Source organism: Ornithodoros turicata, chromosome 1 (genome assembly GCF_037126465.1).
Source record: "Ornithodoros turicata isolate Travis chromosome 1, ASM3712646v1, whole genome shotgun sequence".
Classification (NCBI taxonomy): Eukaryota; Metazoa; Arthropoda; class Arachnida; order Ixodida; family Argasidae; genus Ornithodoros; species Ornithodoros turicata.
This window is the reverse complement of record NC_088201.1, coordinates 97314659-97341849: the sequence shown is the minus strand read 5'-3', so window position 1 is coordinate 97341849 and position 27191 is coordinate 97314659. Positions and strand designations below refer to the sequence as shown.

The window sequence follows — 27191 nt, the reverse complement described above, 5'->3', positions numbered from 1 at the left end:
TTCGTTTTCGGGCGTGACTTCGGACGGGCTGATGCCCAAAGTCCTGTGTTTGGTGGTGTTGTAGTCGCGCACGATCTTGGAAAGCGCGGAAACGAAGTGGTATTTTCCCGTTACTCTAAAATAACGGAATATTCTGTCGCGTAAAGTGCGTATGACGCGCTCTGCCTGCGATGCTTTGATTACTGGAGAGAAGGTAGAATACATGTGTACCTTCTTTCGTGAGAGATACTCCTTGACGGTCTTGTTGTAGAATTCTCTGTCGCAAAAGATGCGTGTAGGTACGTTACCTCCCCGAAAAAGTCTTATCATGGCCCTTTTCATTTCGGCGGGGCGCTTCGTCTTTAGTGGGAGGGTGCGCAGAAAGCGGGAGAGGGAATCGATTGCCACGAGAATGTAGCGGTAGCCACCGTTGAATCTCTTGTATTTTGAAAAATCGGCGAGGTCCATTTGCCACACGTCGTTGATCTTGAGCGCGATGATGCGTCTCCTATTAAACTTTCTTCTGACCGGATGGTGGAGCGTGTAGGCATCCAGCTTTCTGAGAATGGCGAGAGCCTTCTTTTTGCTCAAGTGATGCGCTTTTCTATAACGTTCCACACCCCCCAAACCACCCTCTGGTTTCTCATATCCCTCCATAAGTCGTCCACGCAATGGAGGCCTGCTGTTGCTGCTGCTGCTGCTGTTGAGGCTCGCGAGATTTGGGTAGAGAAATCAGACGCAATAGTTTCGAGACTTTGGGGAACCAGGAAGGTTTCTTTCCCGTCTTACGTTGCAACAAATAATTGACGAGTTCGTAAACGGAGGAGTGTCTGATGGGCTTGCCCGACACGGAGACACAACCCTCGCGATCCCAGGAAAGAACCTTCTTTAATTCCGAGACGACCCTTTCCGCTTCCTCTTCGTCCACCTCTGGAGAGAGGAGCGAATAGTCAAAGTCATTTGTAGCGTCGGACGCCTTGTTTTTATTGTCGTAGGGGTCAAATCCGTACTGCTTGAGTATGCGATACAGTGCTTGCAGTATGAGTTTCACTTTGACGTCGTCACTCTCCTTCGAGGAAAGAATGTTTCCGATGGAGGAGGAGGAGGTGGTCACTTCAATTCTCTTGGCCATTGGCGAAAAGGTTCAACACGGCGGAAAGCAGGAGAGGAACCACCGACGAAAGAACGCCCTGTCCTCGCTGCTGAGACAGATAGCGCTTCAAATGTTGCGGATTCTTGTGAATCTTTTTGTAGGCGAGCCGTCGTAAAAAGCGTTTGTGCTTCTTCAAACGCGCGAACGTATCTGGAGCTAGAGCCACCTTTCCGTTCAATACATTGAGGCAAATTTCGGAGAGGTGTTTCATGTCGGAAGAGGACGAACGTCTCAAGACGTCGCGGCGGCGTGGAGGGGGTAGAGTGGAGAGTACTTTGAGTAAAGTGAGGTGAGGGCGGAGATTCATTTCGGAGCGTAGATATATTGATGTTCTCCCGGAAAGATATTGCTACGCAACCTGTGATCCTCGTGCGTATAGTTGTGAAGATCCACGAGTAAATATGCGTGGGGCGACGACATCGCTTGTTTATATGCGTCCAGAAAATACTCCAATCTTTTTCTGCCAAATAGCTGTTGGCCGAAATGTTCCATCTGGTGCACGCTGCGCACAGTGCGCCACAGGACGACGTAACTGGCGTTGTAGGATATTGTTCTAAAATGGCTACTGTCGAAAAAGATGTTTTGAACGAGTAAGAAGATCGACGCGTTGGCGTGGTGAGAACCCCGAATGAAAAGATCGGTCACCTCCTTCAAGGAACCGGCGTCGGTCATGTGATCGTCGACGACGATCAGCGTAGCGCGCGACGTGTCCCACTCTCGCGGTAGCTCCTTGGTAAATTTTACGGAGTCCCCGAATTCGTCCTGCATGCTCGGCGAAGCATATTTCTGCACGTAGAATATTTGTGACGGAGGCTTGTCCACCACGTCGTTCAGGTTCCTCAGCACGTTAGCAACGAACGTAGATTTGCCGCACATGGAGGGACCGCTTAAGATACAGCGAAAAGGATGACGGAAACGAAAAGGTTCGGGGGAAGACATGTTGCGTGCGTACACGTTTCACGAAGAGAAAGAAGAGACTGAGACTCGAAGAGAAATGCATCGCTTTTATTTACACATCCTCGTCGTCGTCCTCTACATCGGAACTGCGTTCCCAATACAGATTGTCCAGGCTAAAGTTGGACTTCTTTTTCGCCAGTCTGTCCGCCGCTAAGATGCGGTCGAGCGTCTTCATCTTGTCCTGACACATTTCTTGACGTGCTTGCAACCATTCCAGACGGTGGACTTGAAAGGCTTCCTCCACGATGCCGCGTATAAAATCGCGAAGTTCTTCGTTTTTTGTCTTTTCCTTGCGACGACGAGAAACGCAGGAGAATAAACCACACATGGCGTTTTCCACGTATCGGTCAGAATGATGACGCGAGCGCTGTGCGCGCTGCCTTTATAGAGATAAACGCGCGCGCGCAAAGAACAGAGAATGAAAGCGAAACTGAAAAGCCACCCGTCGCCGCTAGGAGCGCGCGCGCGCGCGCAGCAGAGAGCCGAAACCGAAAACACCCGCGGCCGGCACAGAGGGAGCTAGCAGCGCGCGCGCATGCGCGGACGGGTGGAGCAGAGGGCGCGCGCGCGCGTCGCCTCTCTCAGTTTCTCTCGGACCGTCGCGGAAGACGGACGTGCGCTCCGCGCGCTCGCTCAGTTTCTGGCTGCCTCTCGTAGAGAGCAGACGTATGTTCTCCGCGCTCGCTCAGTTTCTGCCTGGAAGTTGCCGCGGGGGGAAAAGGTGAGTGATTTGACGCGCTCCTTTTCTCGTATGTTTGCCGTGTTTAGCGGTGACCGCGCTCGTGCTAAGCCTTTTCTCGCATGTTTAGACTTGTTTTGCGGTGTCCAAGCCTGTTGACGCATGTTTAGAGATGTGTGGTTCCCGCCTTGTGTTAGCTGCGTAGTGTTGAGGTTATGCCCAAGCGCGCTCCTTTTCTCGCATGCTTAGACTTGTTTTGCGGTGAGCAAGCCTTTTCTCGCATGTTTAGCGATGTGTGGTTCCCGCCTTGTGTTAGCTGCGTAGTGTTGTGGTTAGGCCTAAGCGATCGTCCCCCCGTAAGCCTTTTTCCCCGATGTGTACTGTTTTCTGTTTAGCAGTAGCGGTTAGACCTTTTCTCTCGCATGCCTAGACTTGTTCAGCAGTGCTGCCATTTTTACCTGCCGCTAGTATCTTCTCCTCTGTCGTTCTCGTCCAGAGCTATGATGGTGGCGCCATCTGGTGTGATGCCTTGCAACTAAGTGGCCACCTGTCGTCGATCTCTGCAACTACCAGTCGTCAACAAGCAACATGGCGGGCGCTGGTCACTCGGGTGTTGCGGAGCGGGTTCTTCGCCACGGCATCGTTGATTTTCGAATAAATTGTTTCTCTCCACTCTATTTCCATCTTTTTATTTTATTTTCTACCTATTTTTTTTATTTTTATGGGCACAGATTGTCCGCAACGCACAGGGTGGTCTGGACACGTCCTAGATGCTCCCCAATTAGTGTGATGACTCCCTGGAGGGTCCTGATTAATGTGGGGGGTCCCAATTAGCTCTAATTGCTAATTAAACGTGTCCAGAAGCCTTGTAGCGTTGCGGACAGTCTGTGTCCAGTAACTACTACTGTTGTCAACCAAGTTGAGTCTGTCGATTTCTTTTTTTAAATTCCAGCATGGCTTTACAAAAGGGTATTCAGGCAAAACTAACGTAGTGGAATTCGTTCACAGCATTTTGTTACTGTCTTGATTCCTGGGTCCACGTAGATGTAGTATTTTTTTTATGTTGTAAGGGCTTTTGACACTGTGCTCTATGCTCGCGTGTTGGCCAAAGTAGCCTAATTAAAATTTGACCTTGCTACCTGGATATGCAGTTTCTCAACTAACCGTAACCTTGGCGACAACTCGTGAGGAGAACCTATCATATCGCCACCATGCAGCATTTATTATGTTACAATCGCTTCACATTTTAATCTAGTCAAAAGCAAGGCCTTTTGGTGATCGCTCTTGTATGATTACATGCCCCTCCGTTACGTAACCCCACACTGCGTTCTTCAACCTATGAGAGATAAATAAATATATTGCCAAGTAAATTGTTTACAAGGCTCGTTATTCCATTTCGCCACACTACCACAAGCAATTATTAGAGTAGTGGGCCAGGGTATGAAGCTCGCCACTAATCATCATTCAAACAAAGTCCATAATGTAAAATTCTTTACTGAGAACTCCGGCTTAACACAACAATTAAGAACAAAGAGAGAAAACGTTTCGTTGCCTATCCAGGTAACATCGTCCCTACAACAGAGAACAATCAAAAACAACATCAAAGGAGTCAAATCGGTGGTGCGCATTCCTTCCATCCAACGTATTTCATACACTATTTGGAGGGCACAGTACCCATCAGGCATTTTCACTGTACATATCAAGATGAGTGCATAGAATGTGATGCAACCTACATTGTCGAGATAGACAAAAGACGTGGGACAAGACTAAAAGAGCACACAAGGGACGTTGCCAGGGCTGCTAATGCTTAGCTTAACTAAACAGGACCGAATTAGTCTACCATTGCTGTCCTAAGGGACATATATTTTGATGGTGCAGTAACCTTTGCATATGACTAGCGATGGGGCCCTAGAAAGTTCTTAGAATCCTGCTTTATCAGGCGTGATGCTTCAGCCTGTAATACAAACCGTGGCCCCCTATCGGATGTGTATGATGCCCTCGTAGATAGGCTGATGTGCTCGTCTTTGGCCTCTGTTGTACTGATGATGCCACCCGGATAGGCGACAAAACGTTTACGCTCTGTTTTTAATCGTTGTGTTGAGCGATGTTTGCAGTAAAGGACGCTACATTATGAGGTCTTCACCCGGCTTTTTGGAATGTATTTTCAAATAAAGTTGTTGTTTTACAAAGCTCAATACATTGCAGAAATCATTCTCATTGTCTATTGTTTTGGGGGTTGCATTCTTGCAGTCACATCAAGCACTGAAGGGCCAATTTAAAAAGTAAAGGCTGTCTGATTTATCTTGCCGACATGGCACAGCGTATGTACGAGGTAGCTCCATTTCAGAAGCCTGAGAACACTCAAAGCAATTAGTGTGCTAGCATCAGATATGGTGTACAGCATTACATATTTGCTTTTGTTAGGGCAACTAAGAAGGGTGGATAGAAAGGCAGTTACAACCTGTTTCCACAAAAGACACTCAGATTCATTAGCAATTTCCTCCAAGAGAGCCAAGGCTTTTTCTAGATTACTAGAACATGGGTACCTGGTTATAAATAACAAGAATTCATCTACCAGAGGTCAGTGTTTCACACACCCTGCTTTCTGTCAACACTATTAAAAGGTGTGACCCCCAAAACTGCACAAAATTCCTGGAGGGTCTTTACTGGACACTGTTGCTGTCCCTCTCACTAGGTGCTCTCAATGAACCTTATTCACAGTTCTGGATACACTGCCTGAGCTAACATCAGCATGCTTTCCCAACACGAATGGTAACTGCTATGAGGAGTGTTGTACTTACTGAAAGCAACATGAAATGCTGTACCTTGACAGGTAATGTTGATATCCTTCTTAAGACCGTAGAGAGATGTTCCTTGCTCCCTTTATTCCAAATCGTACTATCAGACACAAGCCCACTTGCCACCAAGCCAATGAGTTGTGCCTCACAGTCAGTGCAATCAAGGGAATCTATCACTGAGGCTCAGAAAAGCTGTTTTCCATCGGGATCTGATCCAGGACTGAGCCGTGAGTAGCCCCGTGAAAGCACCAGGGTTTCTTCGAATTTTAGATGTGCCAGCTTTTGTTTTCCTCCCCCTCCTCCTTTTTATGTAGTAGCTGATTACTTTAGCCTTGTACTGCTTTGGAGATTGAAGATGTGGAGATGATGTAAGAGGTGGAACTAGGCTTTAGGCAAAATGAGGCAAAGTGTGACTATGTACAAATCTTCTGAGAATGTTTATGTATCATTCACATAATGAGAGGATAGGTGTTACATCTTTTTCCGGTTTTGATATTTATTTATGAATATATATGAAAGGCCCTCGCAGGCATTACATGAGGGGGGACATCAACATGGGTCACTTAACAAATATGGAAGTTACAAGGAACATATATATTTGGAAGACAGACTCTGTTTTTCGTTCGTTCATCAGTCTTGCTCCAGAAATTGTTCACTGTAGCAATGGTACACAATGTCACGAAAGGAGTGCTCATCTATCATTCCGCAAGACTCATTAAAAAGGACTACTGTTGTGTTTCAACACAACAAATTGAACTCATGAACCATGCATCATCCTGAGAGCTATAAATCATCCTAAATACAGATACTGAATTATTTGAAATGCGATAGACGAGCTGTGCGAAGAGGTACCTCCAGTTAGGATCTTGGGTACTTGAAGCCTGTGGCATTTTCTGTGGGAAAGGCTTGCCAGACCCTCTTCACTGCACAGGCTGGGATGACCATGCTCTTGTTTTTCCCAAGCTTGTACCATACCACCTTGCAAACTGGCGATACGCAGTGTATCTGCATCGTATACACAGATGTACATAAAATATAGTTTAGGCAAATAAGTAACCGGTTACAGTACAGCGTGTGTGCAGTGTCATTTCCACATGCACCTGAGAGCAACTGCAGTTTACCTGCCCACACCCTGTACATTACTACACATGCTGCGTTATTTTAGATACCAACATTGTTTTACTTTTCACTGAATCGACAATCAAGAACACTCAATATCGCTAAAAAGCTATGCTAAAACCTTATGCACAGGGCAATACATAAAAACGTGACCCAGGACACAGCGCACTGACAATTACAAAATTGCCTATATTGGTTTTCTCCAGTTCAGAGTTGTGTACTGTATAGTCTTTTTATGTGCTGCGCCCTGTACTGGAGTTTTTAACGAGTTTAATGCAGGACCAAACCAGTTTTGGGCGCCAAAATTTTAACATTGTTCGACATGGACACATGTTCGACAGGACAGTCATATTGAAGCATAGAAGTTGGAAATCTTCGTGGGTTGTAATGCACTCATACTGCAGTCATTCGGCAGTGTTTTCGAGCGCCTAGCAACACAAGCATTCGATCTCCTTCGGCATTATGACACACCAGCCACACCGGCACCATGAACAGCAAGTGCGCATTAAATATCAGAACACGAAATTTCAGAGAACGTTTACATGTTCGATCACAATGTGCGTTAAAAAGCTCATCGCTTACCTGAAGACAGGCGACTCATGTTGTTTGCTTCATCTGTAACCGATGTTCGTAGAGCTCTAACTTCGTCTCGCATTCGCAGCATCGGCGTCGTTTCGAAAGCCTACCGAGCTGTTCAGCACGCAGAAGTTTCTTCTCGATCGCAGAAAGGTCAGAAAGAAGTTCCGGGCTCGAAGTCTCCGCATTTCTTCCTTCGACGTCCATATTGAAGATCAATTTCCGGACGGATGCCGGCGCTCTCACAGACTCACTAACAACAGAACTTCCGGTCCGGGCGCCCAATGAAACGTGGACATCGTGCTTTCGTCACGCACACGGAAATTGGCGGATGTCCACTACAAAGAGGCTAGATTTCGGCCCCGATTGCGCGAGTTGAGGAGGAAAAGCGAAGCCGGTTTTCAGCTCCCCGTTTGGCAAACTTTGCCGCCGCGCACAGCCAAAATATTTCGCGTGTGGCTTGGAGGCATATTATACCTTCGTAATAGATGCAAACGAAAGATTTGTCGAACTTCTGGTCAGAGTCCCTTTAAATTGCCGTGGCGGTCTTCACATTGCATCAGCCTCTGCAATTACCTTTTCTTTTTTTGTTGTTGTTGTCTTTCTTCTAGTTATTTAGCTTAATTTTTGATGTTGCTGAAATGTATTTTTTTACATTTCTCTGGTACTTAATATGTTATGATATTCACCTCAGATGAGAATGTGCACGAATTGGAGTTACAGGGATGCAGCATTCGCAGACGCGCGCACCTGGATAAACAGCAATAAAAAGAGATCATGCCTGTGCTAAAATAGATCAGAGTAATAGATCAAACAAAACATGGCAAGTGTGGACAAAATCAAATCTCAAAGGGGGAAGCTGCCCAACTTGGAGTCTCAGCGACCATTCTGGGAACAAAATGGTATGCGTGAGGCTCCAGCTGGAACTTCTGGAACCATCCGAGACCAGAGTGGTACCACTGATGTCACCAAAGTGGAACCAGCCACCCCACTTGGGAATCCAGCTGGGACCATCCACATTCAACTGGAACCATTCCGGGACCATCAAACATCCAACAGGGACCAGTCCAGATTCAACTGGAACCATTCTGGGACCAGTCCAGATTTTCGTCTGGGGATGCCTTTGTTTTCGTTAGACAGCTTTATTTCAGTAACAACAACGCATAATATCGAATCCTAGTAACGAGGCGATATTTATACGACAAAATCCTGTAGAAGAGTCTCCGTACAACCGCAGCAAAGGCTGTTCTGCACAGCAGTGCGAAAGGACGAACCTACGTTGAATGTCAGACTTCCTACATATCAACGAAGAGTCAATTAGGTAATGTGAGGCTCAGACCACCACCACAATCATTTCACAGCCCACTTGTGAGCTACAGATCCATAATATGTCTCACACACTTCAGCCTTTCACCTAGAATTGCATTCCTACGTGTGTGTACTAAAAGGCTTAGTTACTGCGTACGCCTTCGGAATGTTCGAAACGTAAACAATGCCGTAGTTGCCAACACGTTTTGGACCTTCTACGCCGCTGCTGCCGCTAATTCAAAACGAAGCTATGGGTCGCCTCTACACTCTTAGCCCGGTTACTTCTAGTAAGGGTAAAAAAATTGCAATATTGTTACCTGTACACTAGATGGGTACAGCGTTACCTCTGCCGAGGTTACCTCTCTGAAAGTAACCAGATGCATCGTGTATTTAGAAGTAACTCCGTTCCCGGGGCTCCGGGGCTGCACCCGCTCGTTCCTCGCGTCACTGCATACATGCAGCAAATTGCATGCAGGCACGCACGAAACACGACACGGGTGACATACCAAAATACAATGACCATGGGCTTTCCTGGGCACGTATTTTATTGTGAATATCAGGAAAACACAACTCAGCATTGGCAACGTAAGATAACGAAGATATCGTTTCTCAATGTGGTGGCATATGTGAGACTATGTATAATGAACACAGCTCCAAAGGGGCTTTGATATGTTCACAGAATCGCGTGAAATATTGTGTTGTAAAATTGCAGGGGCGGCATGCACGAATACGGACCTTGTCCTCATCCTTGCTTGTTGCTGTGGGGACGGTGCCGCTTTCCCAACCATAAATATCTAAAATGGAATGGGCACTCCTTATTAATCATTCTCACGTTGTTTGGGTACATCATCAATAGCAAAGCAGACCTTAATTACACTTGTGCAAGCACGAGTAATGAATGCAAAAATGTAGATACCTGATATGTTGGAATACTCGGTGTTCGGTATCGTAGCGTCGTTTCCCGAAAACGGGGGATTTTCCAATTCACGAACTTCCATATTTGTACATGTAGTGGCAGTGATGGAACCAGCCACAGTATGGAGTTCACATTGAACTTCCTCAAAGCAAGGTGTAATGCAGCATAATTGTGAGGCCAGCGATACATGCACATAAAAAGAAGAGAGAAATGTTAACTTCCAACAAACACAGATGGCAAAATATTTTGTGGATGACAGGTCGTTATGCAAGAAAATAAATACCATGGAAAACGTTACAGCCATGTCCTGTTCCCTCCTGTGGCTGCAAGTTCTCGTCCTGAACATGTCCTTCACCACCTGAGGGAAGTCAGTCGGCATTAGTTTGCAGGCCCTTGACATATTAATTACCACCGGCCCACCCGCTCCTCCACTGCCTGACTCATCGGGTTGGCGATTTAGGTTGCCTGGTAGATAAATTCATCTGAATGTAATTCAGTGGCAGATGTGATCGATTTCTTATTGTTTAACAGTTTACTGACTAGTTGGTGTTATTGATTGATTGTCTTGACTTTCTTCATTGGTATAATTCGCGAGATGCTATCTGGTGGTCAGTTGTACTAGCAAACCACTGATAACAACCAATTAAGGCATCAATGTGGGCAACCATTCCGGTCAATTAACCACATCGACCAATCACAGTGGCTCAAGTCATACCGTGCAATCAGTCGACCCGTTCACCACGAAGTCAGTGAAATTGACGAAGGCAATCAGCCAGAAAATGACTGAGTCAGTTCATCAACCAGCCAGTAAGACGACGAAATAACCTGTCATTGACAACACGACCCTGAACAAGTCAAAATCAAGCCGTATCAAGAAGTAAAGAAAATAGTAATCTCCCACACACACACACACCTGGGCATAAAGAAACGCAATCATAAAATTACTGTAGTGGTCAACCAGTTGCCTATTCATGAGGAACTCCATATCGCGCATCGTTTCATTAGTGAATCGACTAGGCTTTAGCTTTTTAGCAATTAGCCCATACACCGAAATCGATTAAGTCCGCCAGAAAAAAACGAAATGAAAAGTATAATCCCCACGATAAGAGAACTAAATAATTCTCAGAGCAATGTACTACGAAAAATCCAGTTTCTTTTCGTTGTCATTGCTACGACACACAGACTATAGCGCTTATCACTCTTCTTCAACGCTGAATGGAAACAATTTGCTCGTAGTTAAATTTCATTACACAAAACCCAATGTCAAAATGGCTCTATAGGTATCGTATACCATTCAGCGTATGAAAGATGCTGGGACAAGAAGGCGACACGGAGAGATACAAAGTAAAGTCGATGCAGAGAGCAAAGCTGGCAAGAGAAAGCAGAATGCGCTAAGGCCGAGCGTTGACACTGCGACCAACAGCTTACACGTGCGCAGACAGCACATCATGTATGACTTGCCATAAGACAGGAACCAACAGCGAATCTACTTAGAACGATCCTGATGAAATACGCACTTACCTATTTCACGTATCCTGTTATGTGAAACCGGGCTGTGCGCACAGTATTCATATTTTAGATGACGACTGTCGGACTCTACAATGTATTTGCTGCAGTCCTCGCACTCTTTGCATCTGTCTCTCGGCACTCCCCAGAAGTCCTTGTTTGTAAACGCCATTTGGAAGCAGCTCACAGCACATCTACAACCACGAGCGTGATTTAACTTGTCAGCCACAGAGGCGTCACATTTCAAAAGATGCAACCGACAAAACACGAGGACGCGATGTAGTGTCCCTTCTCGTGTGATACTGTAAACTGTTGCCAGATGAGCGACCAAAAGCGATCAAACGCGGCTGTGATTGTTTGCGAACGCATTACGACGTAGAAGTAATGGACTCCCACTACAAGTAACACGTACAAGTAACCAGGAGAAGACAGGGGTTTTCCCCACAGGTTACCTCTACCCCAGCTCTTCGAGACCCAATTCGCAATTTCCTGTGTTACCTCTTCCTTTGAGCCGATGTTACTTCTAAATACAAGTAAAAACGGCCTAAAAGTAACAATAGAAGTAACTCAGATAAGAGTGTAGCAGCAGAGCCGCGGCAGCAGAAAACTGCTCTGCTGCCATGTTGCCGTTTTTGCTGCTGCTGCACCGCTGCTGCTTTGCTGCTGCTGCTCGCATAAAGCTATGGGACCGACCCTTGACCTTGGAATAGGGCTGCGCACCATCGTGAATAGATGCTTCTCCATTCACCATCAGCATCATCATTCTGTTAGCTGTTATTGTTGTTAATAGATGCAGGCCAGTTATGAAAGTGGACGTTACATACACGTACAACAGCGAGAGAGAGAGAGAGCACATTGAAATTAAAAAAAATTCACTGTACTCTTTTGCGCACTGACAAACGCGTACGAAATGCGATAGAATTGCTGCATACGAAGGGCGGTACCTGCGCTATTGTCTGGACATGATTTGCATGGCGCGCAACGGCAAACCCGACCATAGGTTGCCATGGCCCTCGTGCAGAAACACGGATTTCGCTGCAAACGCGTTCACTTCTTATTCAAGTCCTTTCAGGGTATCTTAATCAGCTGAACTTTCGCTCCCTCATACTGTCTCAAACCGCTTGGTCCGTGGCCAAATCCAGCCCAACAACGCTCTTCCCTCAAACAACTTCTGACCTTTTTTGGACGCCATAGGACTTCAGTCCTCACTGTAAGGCGACTCATTATTTCCTTTTACCAGAATCCCACCAGCAATGGGGTAGAGTATCGACCCTGACGATGAAACTCCCCAATCATATTCACCAAATAAAATTGTTGTCTGTTCTTGTCGAAATCACTGTTCTCTTTGGTGCGCATTTCTGAACATCTGTGTCATGGCAGGACGCTCTGTAGCACGCCGCTTCTTTTCCTTCCATTCATCATCATTCTATTTCATGTTGTTGTTAATAGATGCAGGCCAGTTGTCAAAGAGGACTTCACAGACACGTGCAACAGCGAGAGAGAGGGAGAGATGACACTGAAAGCCTGTCTTGCGCTGTTCCTTTTGTGATGTGTCTGTCTTTCCCCGAAGCTCAGTACTGATAAGCATAAGCTCGGCATAAGCTCAGAGTATATGTACATTATTTCGTTGGCAACATGTCACGTGACATGTTGCCAACGAAATAATGTACATATACTCTGAGCTTATGTTATTAGTTTCCTTGTTTTTTAGCACTACCGCTGCTGTGTTTTCTTCAAAGCGTCTAGCGCAACTCGTAAAACGCTATTCTATTCCAAACACTATTCTAAATTACGGGTCAGATGTTTTTGATCTCCCCCTGTCATCTTTTTTAGTTTGTGAAATCAAAAAAAGCGAAATGACCCAGAGTACATTGATTTCTGAATAGATGCAAGCACATCATGTTCTTTTTTGTTTTTTGTTCTTTGTACACTTGTGAAGTAATTCATAGTAGAACCTGAAGCAAATATTACTTCAGTGACTTATTTGATTTAGTGAAAGCTTCATGAAGGCAGTTTCCTTCAGTTTTGACCTTCATTGCGTTAATCTGCTGCAGACTCCTAAGTAGCACTTGCATGTCTGTTTGAATAAGCCTTTGCAGTAGCCTCCTTTGTAGCCACGAATACCATTGCAGTGGCTGTGGCACTGGTTAAATGGACAGCCGTAGCCACCTAGTTTATGAAGAGAAATATCGTGCATTTGTAATACTCAGCTCAAATTTCTCAACGACTAGCGTTCCGCGTTTCTTATGTGAAGTTGCATTACACAAACTACGGCTAGCAGTTCCAATATCACCGCCCTGCCATACCCAAACAATTGCATTCAATTTAGTTTGAGCCCTCTCGCGATCATCATATTCACCATATGATGTTCATATTGTTCCTTCGTTTTTCGTTTAAATATAATTATATTGTTTGAGGGCACAGCACCGAGATGAAAAACCATGATAGACAAAATAAAAACTGTTAATGTTTAAGATACCAATTAAAAGGGACTGTAAAGTGCAATTTCATCACCACGTTCTATGCGTCACCTGGTAGAACATCGCTTTGTGATTGACGGGAGTTCATGCAAAATGCTTATTTTTCGAACGCGTTCTAACGGATATTGTAAGGTTTCTCCACACATTACCAATCACTACGACGCATAGCTACTGTGTTTTGAGTGTCATATAATCGCATATTTCGTCGTATTTCTTGCCGACCGTCATATAATATGACGGTTGTGTATGATGTAATCTTTCGGCGCGATTTGAACCATTTTTTAACGTTTGCCGTTGCCTTTGTTTTATTATTGCTCCCACTACTTAAAGAAGGGGGTCACCAGTTAGAAACCCGTGTTCCAGCTAGACATATAAGGTACTACGCTGCCTTTAGGCTGCTTCGTGCTGCGCAGTCAGTGGATTCGGCTAGCACCACTACCACCGTGAACCAACTTCTGAAAACAGAAGGCGCGACGAGTAGTCAGCGAGTCAAAGTTGCGCTAGATAAAAATAAGCGAGCGACAGCAGATGACCCTCCCGGCAGACATCTGGAATTGCAGTCTTGCGTAACCCAATGCTCGTAAGGTTCGTTGGAGGTGTCGTCGTAGACCTCGAGGGGAACATGGAGACGTAGGCAATGCGAACGTAGTTTATTCCTTGCAAACTGAAAAGAGAACATTGAACGAGCGCACGCGCTCTTGATAATCCCGATGGGGCTGGACGCGTGTATGCTATCTTGGACATATATAGCGTCAGACATATACAGGGTGGTCCACCGACCATGATAGAAATTCATAGTAAAAAACGGAGGCCCCGGAGAGACATGCGGTCGAGGGATTTTTTTTTCTGCCAATAACCTTGGCCACATATTGGTAACATTTTTATTTCATTTCAATTGACGAAAAGTTAATTTCTTGAATTGAACTCCGAAATATCCCATGGCAACCTCACGTTTTCTTTGCGGAAATGGGCTCCCCTTGGTCATTTTAGTCAGTATAGCACATAATCCCACTCGTAATGCAATGGCAATTGCCGAAATAAATTCGCCGAAAATCCGTGGAAATGAGGCCTTGGCTCCACCTGTTTTTTGACAGCTCGTAGTTTGAGCGAAAAGCTGCGAAGAAAGGAGGTTACATTGACACGCCACACGAGGGGGGAAAGGGTCACAAGCCTTACCCACGGAACAAACACGCGCAGTGAGTGCAGGAATCAGAGCTATCTTATCAACAATGAGGTCACCCGACGGCTTGTAACTCTTTCCTCCATCCTGTGGCGTGTCAATGTAACCTCCTTTCTTCGCAGCTTTGCGTTCAAACTACGAGCCGTCTAAAAACAGGCGGAGCCAAGAGCTCATTTCCACGGATTTTCGGCGAATTTATTTCGGCAATTGCCATTGCATTACGAGTGGGATTATGTGCTATACTGACTAAAATGACCAAGGGGAGCCCATTTCCGCAAAGAAAACGTGAGGTTGCCATGGGATATTTCGGAGTTCAATTCAAGAAATTAAATTTCCGTCAATTGAAATATAATAAAAGTGTTACCAATACGGGCAAAAGTTACTGGCAGAAAAAAATCCCTTGACCGCATGTCTCTCCGGGGACTACGTTTTTTACTATGAATTTCTATCATGGTTGGTGGACCACCCTGTATATTGGACATATAACAAGCGTCGTTCTGCAAATGAATGAACAGCACAACGAAGAGCTGCCTGCACATGGCGTAGATGAACCAGCTAATCCAGCTAATTCGCGGCAATAACATCCAGAGACGTAGCGCACATTTTCGCGGTACATGGCTTCCTTAACTGGCAAAACGTTAAGCGTTTCATGGTGCCATGTAAAAACGCGTACGAGTGTGTTTGTAGGCGTTTTAAAACCTGAGTATGGCTATGGCAGCGTTCTGCAATGACCTACGAGGAATACCCCTGAGTGTGGACGCGTGAACGTGTATACGTTCGAACTGCCAATAAGGAATGTGCATTTTCATTTGTAGAACATTTTTTTAGACAATTGTGATATTTATACAATTCAAGAGTAGCGATAGCTTCCGTAGCAACATTCTCGGCATCATAATATTTCGTATTTTTGCATATTTAGACGCTAGGAAGACATGCCAGCAGCAGACAGCGTTCAGAAGGCTGTCTATTCCAGGGTTGTTTGGATTTAATCCACATGGATTTTATCCGGTGGATTTTTTTTTATTTTATCCACACAATTTTATCTGGGTTTTTTAGAGATTTTCTCCAGATGTGATGTGAAAGAGAATCTGAATTCAACGTCACACGGAAAACTCCCGGTTTATTTTCTTGTAGTGTTGGCTGTTTGCAAAAGCCCAGGTGCGCGCAACATTAGCTTGTAACTTTTTCAATATAACTTTTCAGATTTAACTTTTTTCCGGCTTTCATCTACTTCGCCCATTCAGGGAGAGACTTTCTTCCGCTTCCTGGAGGCACTGTAACTGAAGTGCTCCGAAACACGACAGCTAATACAGGCGTGTAGATTCTACACCATTCAACCACGCGTGCATGGAACTCCACTTTTCGGAAGACAACAGAAACTGATACAATGTTGCTGGGAGAGGCAGTTCCGTAAACGGAAACTAGGACAGGTCACCCGGAATCAAGAACAGCAAATCACATTTGTTTTTACTCTGTGTCACATTTCTAGCCTTGTAAATATTCTCCAAAACTATCCGGGTTTTATCCAAAAATCCCACTGGAGAGGATCTTTTTAAAAATAACCGGATTTTTTTCAACCCTGGTCTATTCTCGCCATTCATTTGATCTTTTCACCACCTGGTAGCTATACTTACTGATGACTCGATGAGTGGTCGCTTGGGATGGCAGTCGCTCTATTTGATCACAGGGAAAACTTATCAATACGTCAACAACAAGCGTACGGGAAAGATCGAAGTTTGGAGCCGCGGATGTCTCGAACAGAATAGATAAACAGTCTTGTGTTAAAAATTCTGAGAAGACAATTATTAAATGCGCATATGTGATATGTGCATTAAATTGTGTCTTAAATGCGCATCATCTCAAGCGCAACATCAATGTTAAATGCGTTTGGCTCTATAAGTACTGGTATATACCATAGTCACTGTAAGCGCTGAAAATTACAATGACGTAGAACAAATACACGGGACGATGCGTTATTTCGATGTCTCTGTTCTACGTCCTACAGCGCATACAGTGAATACCGAGCTGGGTACAAACGGATAGGCGTCACTGTCCAACATATTACTGGGTTTAATATTGTTCTTTTAACTTTGCTCTCTCCAGTTGTATGCAGACCCGAATATATTTTTTCCATGCCGTTAGAAGTGACACTTTGAGGCAGCACCTTAAATTGTTAAATATATTTGGTACATTAATGTGACACGATTTTGTACCAGCAGATGAGCGATACCATATCATGCTGGGCTACAAACGAGGAAGTTGACAGCCAATGTACGAAACTGAGTCGCCAAATGGTATCTCAGGCTACACATTGTACTGACAGTCCACGTATATGGGAGTGGATGGCCAGTGTTGTACATAGCGGCGCTACTAGTATATAGCTGATACCGTATTTGCAACTTTTCTCACTAGCGGAGTAGCGGTCCCGCTACATTTTAAATTGGTAACGGGAAAAGTACTTCCGCTACAAAGATGGGTAGTGGCGGACTCTTTCTCTGCTACCGTTAACGCTACTTTTCATGGTATGGAAGAGTGGAATACAGAGTAAAAAAAGCAAGTTGATGGCTAAGCAGATTTTTTTTCCTTGTTATTACTTTTAGTTACTTGTTAATGAGGCAGAGTGGTGTGGCCGATCTTCCACAGTTTCACTAACTCTCATAACCTAAGTGCGATTGAATATTGAAGCGCATCTGAAGCAGTAGGAACAACAGGGACAAAGAGAGAAACACAAGGACAACTGCTTTACCAACAAGTACCAACTATCCCAGATGTCTTGTATCGTTATGAATATTGAATATTATATTTTGCGTTCTTTTCTGCATTCTTTTTTAACTTTCACAGTTAGTTTACATTTGGGGAGCACGAACATGTATGTATATATATAACATGCCGCGTAATATGGGCTTCGAATGTAGTTTCCGTAAGTGACTTCTAGTATTCATTGGAATATACTCATAATAACGTTTCCGAAAATATGATAAGACAACCGCCTGATTTCTTCGAAAGGGCTGATATCACGTCTTTGATCTATGACTTGACAGCCTCGTTTATCGTATTGGTTTCGTGGAATGCTTACGATGCAGTAAAACTCCCTACCATCAGTTGCAAAACTAGAGCGAGGGCGTTGGTAGCCCAAGCTGTGTTTTGTAACTTGTTCGGAGCAGATATACAAAGCGCCGTGCCATCTGGAAGAACCATATGAAAATATATTGGACACGCAGCGAGATATCGCCATAGTCATTGCACTCCGAGGTGCCGCCGACTTTGCTTTAAGATATTTGTGCCACAGGTAAAGCATTTCCGACAAGAGAGAATTACCTTAGTTCACACAGGTTGCCGAACGTGGTGTAGGTATTTTCTCACATTAGATACGTTACACTGTAGGCATATGAGACACACAAAATGAAAAAGAAAATATTCTGGGATGATCAGCGTATGCAAATATGCTTAATAATTATATTTGCCCACTAGCTTGGTGGGGGTACACAAGCGATTAACTTTCAAGCAACAATTTTTAGAGAAAAGTTAGGGGCGTGTCAAACGACAGGATACGGCAGCCGGAAGTTCACCCAAGCAGCACAATGTACTGAAAGTCGAGTGCAATAGAGGTGGGCGGTATGTGTCTTATCAATGTTCTTTAGTTTCAGGAGTCTGTTCAAGGCCTTCCACCTACCCGTCCACCCCTATTGCACTCGACTTTCAGTACATTTTGCTGCTTCGGCAATGTCCTGTCGTGCTCCGTCAGCTCCGACCCCGACATCATTCCGCGACATGTTGAGTCGCACGTAGTTTACAACACCTCTCGGCAACTGTACTGTCGTGTCGCAAGTCACACAGGCTGGGCCCGGGCAGCTGACAGACACCCGACACTTTATGCCGGGTGCAAATGGCGGAGGCAGAGGCGTACGCTACTTCTGCCGGTGCTTTCAGTTTATTTATTATTTCAGTTTATCAGTTGCTGTTGGCAGCACTCTAATGAGGCAAAAATATCGAACTTTCCTATATCGATAAATATCAACATCGTAAACATAATCGATGGACTTCATTAAAATATCGATATATCGATATTTTAAAAGGAAATATCCATATTTCGATGTTTGAAAAGCTGTCACGCCATTACTTGAAAAAGTTGTCCTTGTATTATCTCCTTTCATGCAAATTACCGCTGGGGCACGTGGTGAGCATGGGGGTTGGGGTAATGGCAGGATCAGCTCGCTTTTGGCGGTGGCGGTGAATAACGTGCATTACGAGGACCAATGAGGATACATTCTCAATTATCGTTACAGAAATATTGGGGAATAATTAGTGCAACAACTTAGGGGAGTGTACAGGATGTCGCCCTCTTGCACCATCCGCACCGACTTGCCTCCTGCTTCTTTGTTCTTGGGGGAGTGGATGTCTGCGCAGACGGAGCCACGCCAGCAACAGAAAATGCTCGGTTTCGACTGCCGTGTACGTTTACGCTCGGGGAAGTCGTTCTGCACTTTCCAATGCGTCGTTCGGCACGAAATGCAGCCCCGGACGATCCACGGGCTTGTATGAACCGACAAAATTTCCCCTAACGTGCATCACATTTTTACAGGAAATATCAGCATCATGTCGCAAAACCAAATTAAGAGGGAGAGAGGGGAAAAAAACCTTCAAGTTTGATTAACAAACTCACTGACCTGCTCTTTTTTTCCTATCCTGCCCCTGCGCAGAAGCCGCCTAGTTACTAATATTTCTATCAGCATACATATCGATATCTGTATCGATGTAATATCAATATCTATATCGATGTAAGATCGAAATTCATATCGATGTGAATACTGATATTTTTCACGATAAATATCGATATTTTAAAGTTATCGATAACATCGCAGGCATAACATAACGATAAGAATATCCATATCGTTCCATCCCTACAGCAGTGACGACGAGCCTGGGGGGAAGCAAATGTGGTCGCGACCATGCCTGCTGCACCGGAAGCGTCTCGGTTGTTATCAAAATTTGATGCGCGAGCTTGCACTGGAAGATCGCAACGGATATCAAAGACAGCGAAGAAAAACGCAAATGGACGTGTTTCTCCTCCCAAAAGTGAGATAGAATGGTAGAGAATGTTCCTGTTTAACGAGCAGTGATCACGGATGTTTGAACAGAGTTTAAACATCACACGACATGGCCGTACGACACATGTCATCCGACAGTTGAATAGGTTCCGCAGTCATACTGATGAAACAGGTCTTACGACAGCGATTCTATTGTCGTGTGGCGGAGGTGTCGCGTCAGTGTGACCGTATGTCGGCGACGTCCTGAGACAACGACTCGACGCGACACGACTGCTTTCGACTTCTTGTGTCGTGTCGCAGGTTGTTGAATGTCGTGTCGCACTAGTGTCACAGGGCCCTTAAGTACATAGATTTTCTTTCTGTGTATGCTTCATTGCGGACGTAATCTCATACGGTAGTCTGTTTCTGAGGAACTCACGAGAAAAAGTGGTAATTAAACGTAGTATAATCGAACCCTTTATAAGATAAGCTGTCGTGTGGTCTGGACGAATGGAAGCAGTGGTAACTCCTAATTGCTCTGAGACCTAAGCTTTGGTGCAGTATGCCAACAGCTCTCAGAAGGCTGCCTGTTCTCTTGCAGGCGTTGACCCTGGCGTTTGATCATTTTAAGACATCGTAGCTAGTTATGATTGTTTTGTAAAAGAAAATAATGGAGCCACTCGGGTCTGGCTACTCCAGGACGCGTTATTTGGGGCTGGTTATGTGTAAAACAATAGAAGGCCAAGGAGGGCGGGAAGAAAAAGGACAGGGAAACTATTGAAATCTATACACGTTGAAATGGAATAGATGAAGGCATCAGCACAGAACGTGGCGCCGGAGGCAACAAGTGCAGGAGAGTTTAAGTGCGAAATCTCAAGGTTAAAAAAAGAAAGCACATTGCTGACTCGATGAGTGGCAGCTTATGGTTGCAATTGCACCGCTCGACTACAGGGAAAACTGCTCAATCCGTCGTAAGTAAGAAGACGAAAAGGTTTGGAGGTTGAGATTCGCTGATATCTCGAACAAAATACTGTTATTGCAGAACAACAGCCTCGTATTCCAAACATTGAGAGGAAAATTATTATACACACAAATGTACATATGTGCTATATGCATTAAATTATGTCTTAAATGCGCATCACCTCAAGATGGAGTTCAATCTGAAATAGTATTCCTTTTTTTGTAAGTCATAACATACTTTATGCTGCATAAACATTGCGCCTTCTTTAGACACATGGCAACAAGATGCCTATGGTAATGTGCTGCCTAGAGAAAGGATGGTAGCGGAAAAGTAACGGCATAGTATCCGTCCATCCTCATTGCACTCGACATTCAGCACAGAAGATAGCGGTAAGAACAGACGACCACTGAGAGCATGTAGATGGGACGAGCGCTTACTTACGACTAACTTTATTTGGCATTAGCCGAAGATATAAAGGTTCAAAGAAGCAAAAGAAGAACAGACAGGTTCAGACCTATGTCTGCAATCAAGCAACAAGTTTCTTTCAATGTCTGGCAGTACATTGTCCCGCTTGAGCTGCCTTTCACAGAGCCGCCCTCAGAAAGACAACGAAAGCTTGATCTACCCGTCTAGCAAGATATATTCATACTTTGAGGTGCTGTGAGAGCACTGCTGCCACTCCTTCTAGATAACGGGAAACCTTGTTAATGTGATTGCAACGGGGATTTCCACAGTTTTAGTACATCAACATAATAATAATGATGCCGTGATGTTACACGTAAGGTACATGTATGCCTGTAGTATGCTACACGTGCCACAGGGCTGCGCACAATTCCGACCACCTGGGGCTCTTTTGCCGTGCGCCGAAAATATGCGACACGCGGTGCAGGAAGCAGTGTTTACGCCCCCACATTGCAACCGTCTTCGGCCGGGTTTAAACCCGCAATCTTGAGCTCAGCAAGTGAGCACGCTACGGGCTGAGCTACCGACTAGGGCTTTTAGTACATCGAAAGAATTCTACGAAAACGATACGATAAAGAAAGTTATCAAACGCACGCTGGGCGACGTGATGTCCCCCGCTTCAAAGAAACAGGGGGATTAGCTTATCATGTTCTCGGAACTGTTATCGCGAACACATTCGGATGTACTCGAACTGGATATTCACTCGTTATCGTCCTCATTGTTCTCTCTAGGTACGACTTGTGGTCTTTTCACTGTAGGGCATATCAATGTGCCTGGTACTATAAGTACTCGACGTGATAGCCGAGCAGACACAGGCGATATCTGTTAGTGAGGATGCCTTTTAGAACCGCCCCCTACCTTTTGTATATCCAAGGCAGAACTACTGTAGCACAATAGCTAGTAACAGATTTGATTACATCGCAAAGCGTTCATTATAACGGTTCCAAAAACACGGCATTCCAGTCAACCAACAGCCTTAGAAGAAAAAAAAAAGTTGTAGAACGGCAGTAACAACGGGCCGTTATCACCGTACTAAGATTGCCACTAGCTTCTTTTTTCTTCTTCTTTTTCTTTTTTTTTTACGTTGTAGCGCTCTCTACCCTTTTGTAACCCAGGCAGTAATTACAGATGCTACCTGCAAGTCAGAGAACTGAATACAATTGAATTTCAAGAAAAATAAAATTGAGATTTCGTTTTCACTAGCGTGGGGAAAGCAACTCCACATGAGTTGCAGCCATTACAAGTTAATTCAATGCAATTATTTTTATTATCACAATACATAGAATACAATATCTCAAAGCGACTGCAAGGACAAAACCTATAATGCAATCTCACCTGGTATATAGTATGCAATGTTATACAGTTGAAAAAAAAGTACAGTCCTGTGTGAAAAGAAATATATATATATATATATATATACATATAGACGCCAAAAGTACACAGTACTGCTATAAATACTCAATAAACATTGTGACATCGTGTCAGACGCTTGAGAAAAATAGCATGAACATTTTTCGAAAACTTGTTGTGTGTTACATTGAAGCAGTCGCATAACGACATAGATAACCTTTAAGGTCGCATCTCTAGGAGTTAAAATTTGCATTCTCGCTTAATGCCAGCAGCAAGGAGTTCTTCCCTTTTCCATTCTTTCCCTCCATAAAACTGAAACACAAATTTACCATAGTTTATACGAACTGTAAGGCAACTTGTTGCCTGTGTTGTGCTGTGTGTGTGTGTGTGTGCTTGTGAGAGAAGCAGATGTTGAATGGCTCCCCGCAATTCAACATCTTTCTGGATCAGGATGGGGCTGTGATCAGCGTTCCCTGCTCGCGGTTCACGCGGCATTGGTGAGGGTGACTGTGCTTTACAGCCTTCCTATTCTGCACAGGATATCAACAACTTCATTAAATACACTTCGGTCCCTGTTTGCTCGGAGCCTTCGTCGATGCCTCGGAGTTTCAAGAATGGCTGAGACACGGCAAGTACTGGCTGAAGCTGGTGAGCTCCCGATTGAGATTCTCCGTCAACGGGAATCTGCTCGGCACTACCTCCGTTTGCGAGCTCACATTCCCCGCCACCCGCTCCTCAGGAAAATTCGATACCGCCCTGAAAGCGACTTCTATCCAGTAGCGCAGAGGACACGCCAGACTGTCACTGGCTTCATAACTAAGGACATTATACCGCCGGAAGCCCCCTGGTCTCTACCGGTACCGCCCACTTTTGTACGCCTCCCAAACCTTCTGGAAAGAAGAGATCAGGTCCCCCTTCAAGTCCTCCGAGCCCATTTTCGTGCTCTGGTAGACGAGAAGTTTTCTACGTTTACGGCAGCGTATAACGATGGCGCATCCCGAAACAACAAGTCCGCCTCAGCATTCGTCATACCATCCGAAGGCGTAGTGCACGGAAGGCGCCTTTCACATCCAACCTCCTCCACAGCGGCGGAACTCTATGCCATGCTTTTCTTTCTACAACACATCGCTGACTTTACACCCCGGGAATGGGCAGTCTTTACATACTCCAAATCTGCACTTCAAGCAATTGAAAATTCCGGCATACGAGGCCCATCCGCACCCCTAGTCACACATGTGTTAATGGCTTACCACACAATCTACGCAGCAGGTCACAGGCTAGTTCTCCAGTGGGTTCGAGCCCATTGTGGTGTCGTGGGGAACGAGCAGGCCGACAGCGCCGCAGAAGCAGCACTCGCGTATCAGAAACGGACCAGTATTGTTCTGCTGAGAGGAGACCGCCGTTCAATTCTGCGACGCCTAGTAACACCCCTGGCTTCCTGCCAACCGACATTCTTCCCCCCTCTATGTTGAGCAGAGTTGATCCAACGCTCGCTTTCCGCATGCCACGAAACACCTTTCGTCAAGATGCTGCATTAATCCACCGAATGCGCCTCGATGTGGCCTTTACAGCTCAGTGGCGTTACCGCTTGAGGCAAGTTGACTCTCCCACCTGCTGCCACTGTGGTGCTCTTGAGGATCTGGAGCATATGCCCTCACTACCAACCTTCCCGAACCACACTCTCCGAGTCTCTTCGTCAGCTGGAGTCTCGCCCCTTCTCCCTATCGAAATTGCTTGGTCCCTGGCCCAATCCAGCCCAGCAACGCTCTGCGCTAAAAGCTCTTCTGACATTTCTGGACACCATCGGACTTCGATCGTTATTGTGAAGGGGCTCGTTATTTTATTCCCCACGTTCCCACCAGCAGTTGGGTAGAGTATCGCCTGTGGCGATGAAACTCCCCACTCTCCAAGGTCAAAAATAGGAAAGTTAACTAGCCATTGACCTCTTTTCAAGTCATACACAGAAGAGCACATGTGAAACGAAGTTATATGGGTAATAATGTTCCCGTGAATCATCTGTTGGACTAAGGAATATAATTTGTACTTAGCGAAACTGCAAACGTCCATTACGGATAACACATACAACGCGAAGGATGCTGAATTTCTGGGCGGGATGCATAGTATGATACGTAATGCTCTTTTTTGTATTCAGTAAAGTAGCGTTTCAAACCGGGAAAGACGGGGGGGGGGGGGGGGGGGGGGGCTCTGGCGCGTTCGGCGCTCGACTATCCTTGCCTTTGCTGACCAAGAGTCAGGGAGGCTCCGCCTCCAAATGGCGCGCCAATAGGAGGACTCGGGAGGCGGAGCGCTGCGGCCTCTGCTCTTGACTAATAGATGGCGCATCGGTAGCGCTCGGCTCAGGATATGTAAGCCGCTGTCGTCTGCTTCTTCCGGTAGAGCTACGACCTTGAAGTCTCTGCTCTCGCGTAAGAGATGGCGCAACATTGGCGCTCGGTATAAAGCCCCTCTATACGGAAAAGTAGCGAGAAGCTTTGAAATCGCCGCCGAGCTCGCTGATAGGCCCGTTCGCAGCACGTGGTTTTTCGCCGCCATGAAGGCTCCAGGCTCCAGCCTCGGGCGTTGTGTGGCCATTGTAGCTGCTGTCCTGTGCAACGTCCACTGTTTTAACGTTCCTGCAAGCGACTGTCAGTACTGGTAAGTTGAAGACTACTGGTAAGTTCTGCTTGCGGAAGTTAGTTTTTGCTTCTTCTTTACCATATTTATTTCTCTAAAGGGCGAACATGCCCGGTTGCTGCGCAGTAGATTACCGCAACCGGGGTGAAGAAGGGAAAGGGAGACTCCAGGTATGCATGTAGCGATGAAAAACATCTGAACAGTGTTGACTTGCTTTATAAATTACTGGGAAAATGTTTCCGTCTTCTAATATTGCTTGTATGTCTTCTTTGTTAGTCACAGCTACTCCCACAGCTTCAAAAGAAACTGTAGATGCCTCACCAGAACAGCACACGGATAATGGTAAGTACGTTAGCTCCACTCCAGGGGTACTTGTTTGTCTCACATTTGCACTTTGCTTGTTTACCCTTCACAGCCTCTACCGATGTTCCTGTCAGTCACCAGCCAGGACCTGGTAGGTGTGAATCTCAGTGACATGATTATGCACATGCTTATGAATTTTGTGTATTTTGTCCAGCTATGCCCACAGCAGTGTCAAGCTTAGAAGACTGCACACCTGGACAAGACCATCCAACGACTGGTGAGTAAACGACGTTCCACAGATATTGTCTGGCTTTTTGTATGTTAATTCTAACAATCGCCTGTTTGGACATCCGCTACCATGTACATTGACTTCAAGCTGTTGTTTCACTCTTTTACCCAGATGCATCCACTCATGTAGCCCTGGTCAAGAGGATTCAGCAACTTGAAGCTGAGCTCGATACTGTACGACGGAAGCTCAAATTGTCTCAAAAGCAGAGGTGTCATGCCATTGCTGTCAACAGACGAATGGCCGCGGGACTGAAGAAGTACCTAAATGAGGACCAAGTGAAGTGTCTTCAGAGGTCAACAATGAAAGGCACAGCCTGGGGCAGGAAGACTGTAGTCAAGGCATTAAAAATACGACTATCTTGTGGAGCACGAGGTTACAATGCTGTGAAGGAACTTGGTCAACCGTTGCCTTCCGAACGGACTCTGCAAAGGCATCTGGAGGGCTACAAATTCCATCCAGGGTTGTTACAGGACATCATGAAGTCTCTCGCACTAAAGGTACAAAGGCACAAATAAAATGCATGACACCTGACACCACGCATGATAAATAGGTAGGGTGCACGACACCTTTTAGTTGGATATACAAGTAAACCCAACGTTCCATGTGCAGGCAAAACTGATGTCACCTGAAGAACGTCACGCCACTTTAATGCTGGATGAGGTGCAACTGGCTCTTGGTCTCGTCTACGACCCTTCTTCAGGCTCCGTGCTGGGAACACCAACCGTCCCTCTTGCAGATGGAACTCTCCCGGTTGACTGCTTGGCCACCCATGGACTAGTCTTCATGCTCGGAGGCATCTCTACACGCTGGAAGCAAACAGTTGCTTACCATTTGACTGGCAACTCATTTCATGCCGGGACAGTGAAGGACTTCATCGTTGACATCATTAAGGAGTGCGAGGCCATTTCGTTGAAGGTGGATGTCATCGTTACCGATATGGGTGGTGGAAACCAGGGCCTGTGGAAGCTATTTGGTGTTGTCGTTACCGATATGGGTGGTGGAAACCAGGGCCTGTGGAAGCTATTTGGTGTTGTCGTTGGAAAGCATAGCAAACCAAAAACTTGGTGCCCCCATCCCTGCGACGAAAACAGAAAGCTGCATTTCATGGCCGATGTGCCCCACTTATTCAAGAACTTGAGGAGCCACCTAACTAATGGTCAGAAGATATATCTGCCAGAGAAGATAGTTAAAGCCCATGGCCTATCAAGCAACGAGGTCTCTATTCAACCAATTAGGCAGCTTGTAGAGATTGACAGCAAGGCAGAACTGAAAGTCGCTCCTCATCTCAAGCCCTCTCACGTGAACCCAAGCCACTATGATAAAATGAAGGTGGGACCGGCGTTCACCTTACTGAACAATGACACAAGCGCTGCACTTCGTTTACTTGTGGACAATGGAACCTTGGACAAATCTGCACTAACGACAGCATGGTTCGTCGAAACGGTGTTCAAGTGGTTCCGCCTAATGACATCAAGGACAACAAAACTAGCCCTCAGCAACTTTGATGGCATACA

General features: G+C 45.5%; 1 protein-coding gene and 1 long non-coding RNA gene across 2 annotated transcripts; both read left to right on the top strand.

The window, feature by feature from the left end:
• The first annotated feature begins 2694 nt into the window (after positions 1 to 2694).
• Positions 2695 to 3440, top strand: LOC135366901 (uncharacterized). Its single transcript, XR_010414309.1, has 2 exons — positions 2695 to 2810; positions 3265 to 3440. It is a non-coding gene; the product is annotated as an uncharacterized LOC135366901 (long non-coding RNA).
• A 19625-nt stretch (positions 3441 to 23065) lies between these two features.
• LOC135379584 (uncharacterized) lies at positions 23066 to 26652 on the top strand. The gene is made up of 6 exons (XM_064612470.1): positions 23066 to 23099; positions 25362 to 25427; positions 25501 to 25539; positions 25603 to 25665; positions 25789 to 26227; positions 26287 to 26652. The coding sequence occupies exons 1-5, from the start codon at positions 23066 to 23068 to the stop codon at positions 26190 to 26192; spliced, it is 606 nt and encodes a 201-aa protein (XP_064468540.1). The 3' UTR covers positions 26193 to 26227; positions 26287 to 26652.
• The last annotated feature ends 539 nt before the right edge of the window (positions 26653 to 27191 follow it).

What these genes read in the sequence shown, in the direction of transcription:
- LOC135379584 (XM_064612470.1), top strand. Translation starts at nt 23,066, where the DNA reads ATGGCTGAGACACGGCAAGTACTGGCTGAAGCTG. An exon ending in CAGTCACCAGCCAGGACCTG is followed by an intron (nt 25,540 to 25,602) that starts GTAGGTGTGAAT and finishes TATTTTGTCCAG; the next exon opens with CTATGCCCACAGCAGTGTCA. An exon ending in ACAAGACCATCCAACGACTG is followed by an intron (nt 25,666 to 25,788) that starts GTGAGTAAACGA and finishes TCTTTTACCCAG; the next exon opens with ATGCATCCACTCATGTAGCC.